The sequence below is a fragment of the Apodemus sylvaticus genome, chromosome 1 (assembly GCF_947179515.1).
Source record: "Apodemus sylvaticus chromosome 1, mApoSyl1.1, whole genome shotgun sequence".
In the NCBI taxonomy this organism is placed as follows: Eukaryota; Metazoa; Chordata; class Mammalia; order Rodentia; family Muridae; genus Apodemus; species Apodemus sylvaticus.
The window spans coordinates 49,352,073-49,359,958 of record NC_067472.1 but is presented as its reverse complement, the minus strand read 5'-3'; the positions used below and the strand labels follow the sequence as shown (position 1 = coordinate 49,359,958).

At 33.8% G+C, this 7,886-nt stretch overlaps 1 protein-coding gene across 1 annotated transcript; it reads left to right on the top strand.

Annotated features, from left to right (window-relative positions):
- Positions 1 to 5,255: 5,255 nt before the first annotated feature.
- LOC127678059 (olfactory receptor 5B3-like) lies at positions 5,256 to 6,188 on the top strand. Its single transcript, XM_052172884.1, has one exon. It carries the CDS (start codon positions 5,256 to 5,258, stop codon positions 6,186 to 6,188), a length of 933 nt encoding a protein of 310 aa, XP_052028844.1.
- The last annotated feature ends 1,698 nt before the right edge of the window (positions 6,189 to 7,886 follow it).

The window sequence follows — 7,886 nt, the reverse complement described above, 5'->3', positions numbered from 1 at the left end:
TCAAAGTTGAATCCAGCTCAGGGGAAGGCCCTAAGGTCTGACACTATTATTGATGCTAGGGTGTGGTTTCAAACAGAAGCCTATCATGACTGTCCAACAAGCAGATGAATGAACCAGATGCAAATATTTACACCCAACCAAAGGACAGAACCTGTGGTTGAATTAGGGAAACGTTTAAAGAAGCTGAGGAGTAGAGCAACCCAATAGGAAGATCAGCCATCTTATCTAACCTCATCCCAGGTATCTCTCAGACACTAAGCCACCAACCAGACAATATACACCAGGTGATATGAGGCCACCAAAACATATACAGAGGACTGCTGGGTCTGAGCTAAGTCAGAGAGGATGCAACTATCTCTTAAGAGACTTGAGCCCCATGGAGTGGGAGGTCTAGTGGGGTGGGTGTGAATTCTGCATCCTCTTTGAGGTGGGGGGGGAAGTATGGAAAGTGGAACAGTCAGAGGGTGGACAATGAGGGATTAAGTCTGGACTGTAAAAATAGGTTAAAGTATAAATAACAAATATTCAGCATCCTTAGTCATGAGGGAAATGCAAATCAAAATGACCCTGAAACTCTACCTTACATCAATCAGAGTGGCTAAAATAAAAAACTCAAGTGACAGCACATGCTGACAAAGATGTAGAGAAAAGGAAAGACACTTCCACTGATTGTGTGATTGCAACCTGATACAACCACTCTGTAAATCAGTCTGATAGTTTTTCAGAAAATTGGAAGTAGTTCTACCTGAAGACACAGCTTTGCCACTCATGGGCATATACCCAAAGGTTCCATTTGTCAATTATTTATCTTTAAACAAGAGTCATTGGTGTTTGGTTCAGGAAAAATGTCCCCTTACAAATGTCTTTCATGCTCTAACTTACAAGGAGATAAGAAAGAATCAAATTGACAATTGAACTAGAATCCTCTGTTTAAAATGCTGTCTTTTTTCCCACTGTATGGTTTTGACTTATTTGTCAAAGGTCACATGACCATAGGTATGTGGATTTATTTCTGGGTCTTCAATTCTATTCCATTGGTTAACCAGTTTTTCTCTTCAAAGACTTGGTGATTTTGTCAGAGAAATCTTTGACGTGCTTTGTAAGTGTTACACAAAAATATTTTGCACTATGTGAGGCTATTAGGAAAGATCTTGTCTTTTTGATTTATTTTCGATCCATTTAATATATCTGTGTGGAAAGACTACTAATATTTATGAGCTAATATTATTCCATCTATTTTGCTAAAAATTTTATCAGCTGTAGGTATTCTGTTGTAGAAATTTTAGGGTCACTTAAGAATACTAATACAAGTGAAAGCAACGATAGTTCAACACTTTTTCCAATTTTTATTCTACTTAATCTTTAATTTTCTTGTTACTTCATCTAAGACTTCAAGTACTATATTTTATAGATATGGAAAGAGTGAACAACCTTGTCTTCTTTCCAATTTTCTTAGAATTGATTTGAGTTTCTTGTGATATACTTTAATATATGCTATTAGCCTGCTATAAATATGTATATGGAGTATATTATATGAGAAGGATTTTGAGGGAGACATCCCATTTACAGTTGTGGTCTCCAGAGCTTGCTTTGTGCATAATATATGTCTATGAACCTCTGTATTTGTCCCTAACTGTTGCAGTAGAAAGCCTCTCTGGTAATGACTGAAACAGCTATATATTTATGAATACTTCAGAATATTGTTAAGAGTTGTTTAATTATTACTTCAGTTTTTAGAGGAGTAATATACGTTTTTTACATTAGGCCTCTGGGATATCTGGTCTGTGGTTATTGGTAAACAAAACAGTGTCAAGTATGGGTTCAATCTCTTGGGTCTTAAGAAAATTCATACATTAGTTGTGTATGTTTGTGAGTTGTGTGTTTCTGTGTCAATATCATATTTTCTATTTAATAGCTGAGCTTTCATATACTAATATAATGTATGCTGAGCATATCCATCTACCACTACCACACCCCAACCACCTAACTCCTCCCAGGGCCTCTCATCTTGTCTCTCAACTTCGTGCCCTCCTTATTTCACTGTCATTAAGAACCCCCTGAGTTCAATTAGAACTTCCCTTAGGCATGCGCTTGCCAAAAGTTTTAATTGCCTCTTTACTAGAAAGGAAAAGAGGTGCTACAAGTATTCCCATAAATAAAATCTCCAGGGGTATCTATGTCTTTTTAGTTTTTCTTGTTCTTCATTCATTATCTTTTTAAATAATAACATTCTTTAAGTTATGTTTAAGAAGCATTCCTCCATGAATTGAATAGTATTCATTATTATCACTTTCATGAACACAATTTGGCTGAAGATCTTCTGTCAATATTTATGCGTGGTTAAGAAAAAAATAACTTGAAGGTAAAATGCTAGATTTTAATTTGTATGATGTCATAAAGAGTTTTCTTATTTTTCTTAGGTCACAATGGATAAAATTTGTGAGATGTATAATCTTCTACATTTTATTTGTAGGTAAGGTAAATGTGGCCCTTCTTTGAATGAGGAAAGATTGATAGAGGTTCAGAAGTCAATGCATATTAGATCCACTTCCTGTTTTCCATGTTTTATGGAGCATGAAAGCGGTCCATACTTCCCTGGCAAAGTACTGTGTAACCAGCATTCTGAGGTTGACTTGATTATTTCACATTCACACTACTGAATTTACTATCCTCTTCAAAATAACTGGTGGATATATATGTATAGAGAGTAAACACTAACTATGAGATATGTAGTACATGAAAAAGGAGTGGGCAGCAATGCCAATTATGTGTTATGTTGAAGGAGAAAGTAATCATGGAAATGGTTTCTTAAAACAATAAATGGATGTAGTTTATTACATGGAGGTAAAAATTTATATTTTAAAAAGATGAGGTATTTTCTTAACACAGAACCAATTATTGCTAATAGCTATGATTTTTATCTATTTTCTACTTATAGTCCTATTATCTGTGATAAAGGATCATAGAAAAAAGCAGAACAATAAGCTGAATCTTTCTAATTTTCAAAAATATGCTACAAGATTCATCATGATCCTATGGCCATTCTAACAACTTACCCATAATTACAGAATCATTATTAGATAAATTGTATGTGATGCATATAATATAGATATGAGGCTAAAATATTTTGAGTACTTTACAGAGGGAATAACTTTATAAGATATGGTAACATATTAATTTCTCAGTTTCTTCAATGAAAACAGAACAAAATAATAGTAATACCTATTTATGCCTTTGCATATAAATTTCTTATTTGTAGTGGATCATTGTTTTTTCTTAAAGTAATCTCTAATAATAATTCACAACCTAAAATTTCTAGAAATTCAGGAGAACTCTGGTAGAGAATGGTCCTTTTTAAAGGTAAATATCCTCTCAAAAGTTTCAATTCAAAGAAAAAAATTGTCTCATGTTGCACCCATTTTGAAACCAGAGGCAGGAAGACAGCTTCAACCTAGAATTTAAGGAAGAGCCTCTGTGGTGACTTCTGTATTCAAGAAAACTTAAGAAATACAAATTTTTATATTGTTAGTGTTTGAGATCTATAACATATAATTTTTCTCATGGGTAAGAGATCTGTAAGATAAGTACTACCCCATAAATTTCCAAATTTAATTTGGTCTTGATGATATTGCTGTCGTGTGACAGTATGAAAGAAAGAATAATTTAATGAAAGTAGGCTCTAGCCAAATAAAAACATGACTTTCATGTGAGAAGTTGAGGAAGACTGAGCCACATGGAATTGCAGGAACAACAACCACTCTTTTCATAGAAAACTGTGCCATGTTGGACAGCATAATCACTCAGTGATATAATTGAAGTAGGTAAAACAAAAAAAAAAAAAAGAGAGGAGAGACAGTAACTGAAATATTCCTCATTAGCCTCCAATACATTAAATCAGCACAGACCTCTCTCCGTTCCAATATAATATTAATGCAAGCATTTACTGAATGTTTTACAATAGCATTTATTATCTTTTATGGGATCTTGGTGACTTCTCATAAGGATACCACAAAATGTACTGATTCCCCTATTTACCTTTCTGTGGTCAGGGAAGTTAGCTGTGAATAAGTGAATCCTAAATAGTGAATGGGCCATAGCTCTGTATGTCCTATAGATTATGATTATTTTCCTTCATCTTTCATAACTGTATAAGGCTGAAGTTGCTGAAATCACTGAGTGAGCCCATCACATATACTGCACAGAGATATTAATCTTATTCATCTTAATAAAATACTTTACTGATAAACTCAGATGGAAAGTTGGGGATAAATTAGAGTGTAAGAGAAAAACAAAACACAATCATCCTGTAATTTTAGCAGTTGTTTATCAGCGGTAGATAGAAAAAAGTGAGGAAGAAAGTCATGTTTTTTAATTATGTATAAAACTTCTGCTATGTTCATCAGCATTGGCCCTTAGAGAAAGTGGTTTGAGGAAGAGGTAAAGGGATTCAGAATAAGGATGAGAAATCCCAAGGTTTCTGATAATCCCATATGCTTAGATGGATATCAAAATATAGAAACCAATGAGGGGGGAAAGGAGCTTATTTCCAAGTCACAGTCTTTATTTTAGAGTAAGCCTCTTCCAAGACCTTGTTTCCTAGGACAAAAGATTGAACAAGGAACATATGCTTAGAAATAAAATGTTAACTCTGGAATTGAAGTGATCTAAGTCCAGACATACACAAAAATATATTTTGTCATATCCTAAATTTGAATTATCATATTTGGGAAACAACATGGATTAAAACAATCAAGGACCAAAAGCAAGGACTAGCATTTTATACTTGAAAATATAAATAAATTATTCAAACAGTTGTGCTAGATAGCAGAAGTAAAAACAATCACCAAATTTTAATATAACTAAGATAATACAAAGAATGGGTATCTAAGGTTTCTGTCTATATTAGTTCTTGAAAATTAAATAGGGAAATTGAGCTTTTACTGAATTCAGAAATTAATATGGTATCATCTACATATCTCTTGTATCTAGTCATTAAATAATATTAATTTCTGAATATGGACTATAAAATTTAATATTGGGTAGGAAATCCAGAGTCTTTACATTTTGGCCCATATAACCCATTTTATAACTACTACAGCAAATATAATTTGGGGAAAGGTCTAGATTATAGGCAATTACAAAGTACAGATTATTTCTATACTAAGCCTTATGGCTTCGGTTTTTCATTTTAATTCAACTTCTTTGTCATTATCTTTCTCTTTTCCAGTGACTATGGACAATATAATTATTGAACGATGATGCTGATGGATAACAATACAGAAGTGACACAGTTTCTCCTGCTGGGACTCACTGATGAACCAGGCCTACAGCTTCCCCTTTTCACCATATTTCTCCTCATCTACTCCATCACCCTAGTGGGTAATCTGGGGATGATCCTGCTGATTGCTTTGGACTCTCGTCTTCACACTCCCATGTACATTTTTCTAGGTAATCTGTCCTTGGTTGATTTTTGTTACTCCTCAGCTGTCACACCCACAGTCATGACTGGACTACTAATAGGAGACAAGGTCATTTCCTATAATGACTGTGCTGCTCAGATGTTCTTTTTTGTAGCCTTTGCTACTGTTGAAAATTACCTCTTGGCCTCAATGGCCTATGATCGCTATGCAGCAGTGTGTAAGCCATTGCACTATGCCACCACTATGACTACTAGTGTTTGTGTATGTCTTTCTATAGGTTCCTATGCCTGTGGTTTTCTGAATGCCTCCATCCACATTGGGGACACTTTCAGTCTTTCCTTCTGTAGGTTTCATGTAGTCCATCACTTTTTCTGTGACATTCCAGCAGTTATGGTTCTCTCTTGCTCTGACAGACATGTCAGTGAGATGGTGCTTGTTTATGTAGTGAGCTTCAATATCTTTTTTGCTCTCTTAGTTATCTGGATATCCTACATATTCATTTTTATTACAATCTTTAAAATGAAATCAACTGCTGGATATCGAAAGGCTGTATCTACTTGTGCCTCTCACTTCACAGCTGTCTCCATTTTCTATGGGACAATCATATTCATGTACTTGCAGCCCAGCTCCAGTCACTCCATGGACACTGACAAAATTGCCTCTGTGTTCTACACCATGATAATACCTATGCTGAATCCTCTGGTCTACAGCATGCGAAACAAAGAAGTCAAGAATGCATTCACAAAAGTTTTGCAGATGGCAAAATAGCCTGTGATGATTTACTTCTAATGTTACCAGATAAATAATACTCATTTTTCTTCCACATGCAATTGAATTAATAATGGATAATCATATTTCTGCAAGTTTAAGCTATGGCAGTATAGGTAAAAAGAAAAATAGTGAATTCAGGAGCATACTTATGAGTTGCTTTTTTTTCCTTGCCTTCTTGACAATAATCCTATGATGGGTATTTATGTACTCTTTTAATTAGTAACTCCTTATATATAATCTCACTATTGTTAAAATGTAGATAATATTTAAAAATAAATGATTACCATGTATTATTTTTGATGTTAGTTGACTTCTACAGAACAATTTTTATATACATTTTGCTATGTTAACATGTTTTGAACATTTTCCTAGTTTTTCAGTGACATTATTTGACTCTTGATTTGACTGGTCAATGAATAATTGTAAAGATTTCTTTTAACACAGCATCTGCAAAAGTGGTTACTTTTCCAATATGTTCCATGCACAAATCATAGAAGAATGCTATAATTACATGTGGGTATTGTAGGCAGAAGGGATTTATTGACATATAAGTTAAAAATATCTTAGATTTCTGAAATCATTTAAAACTATACATTCATGTGATCCTCACAGAGCCTTAATTCAAAATTCAAATAATCAGACAAATAAAAATAGATCAACTTGTAACTATGAAATAAGTTAAACTTGAATTTCATTCCTGTGATGGTTATTAATTTTATCAATTGAATAATATCTAGAGTCACCTAAGGGCCTAGGATTAGGAATGAGTATCATGGATTCTCTTTGTTAGGTAGGTCTCTGTCAATCCCTGTCCATCTTTTTGTATTAATTGTGGTTGGAAGACACCCTCTAAAAGTTGGCAGCACTAGCTATTTAATTGATTGAAATACTAGCCCAGCAATAGCACCCATCCCCCTCTGCTTTCTGCCTTTGGGAATTGGCTCTCTCCTTCTATCAGAACCCTCAGATTTTAACTCATATTAGGCGTGAAAGTAAGTACCTTTACTAACTGATGGAGAATGAAATGTTACCAGGTGTCTTCCTGACTTTCTCTCCATGATTGTGCACATTAAATCTGTGAGCCAATAAATATGCTCTCCTTTAGTATGCTTTTGTCAGCACAGTTATCACAGCAGCAAAAAGGTAAATAACAAGCTTTGTGATAGGTAATTGTGGCTAAGTGTTCTAAGCACATATTTGGAAAAATACAGCCTTGGTACCAGAAATATATTGTAGAGACTGAATGATCCCAGAATATAACACATTGCCTAACGCACAATAGCAGCTCAATATTCACAACACCTTGTATTCTTTTTTCCTGTACTTCTGTAACTTAGTGATATATTTGTCAATATTTACCCTTTAATTAATAAAAACAATTATTAAATTATATTGGCTTGGTTTTTCAGATTAAAGAGTTCAGCTTAGATATCTTAAGGATATCATTTAGGAATTTATTCTCAAAATACAGTGTATGGAATACACAAAGCTTTTTGTTACCTAATGAAATAATGACTGAGTTAGGAAGCAAATTTACAGATATTTGTATGACAAACATTAAATAGATACATTTGTTTATCCACAATACTTTTCAAAATAAATAATGATCTTTCTCCATGTGTTGTTTGTGTGTGTGTGTGTGTTTGATATTCTTTTTCCAAAATAAAATTCTGTGAATATTGTAAAACATTCAAA

Excerpts from the sequence above, each read along its gene's own strand:
- LOC127678059 (XM_052172884.1), top strand. The coding sequence starts at position 5,256 with ATGATGCTGATGGATAACAATACAGAAGTGACACAGTTTCTCCTGCTG.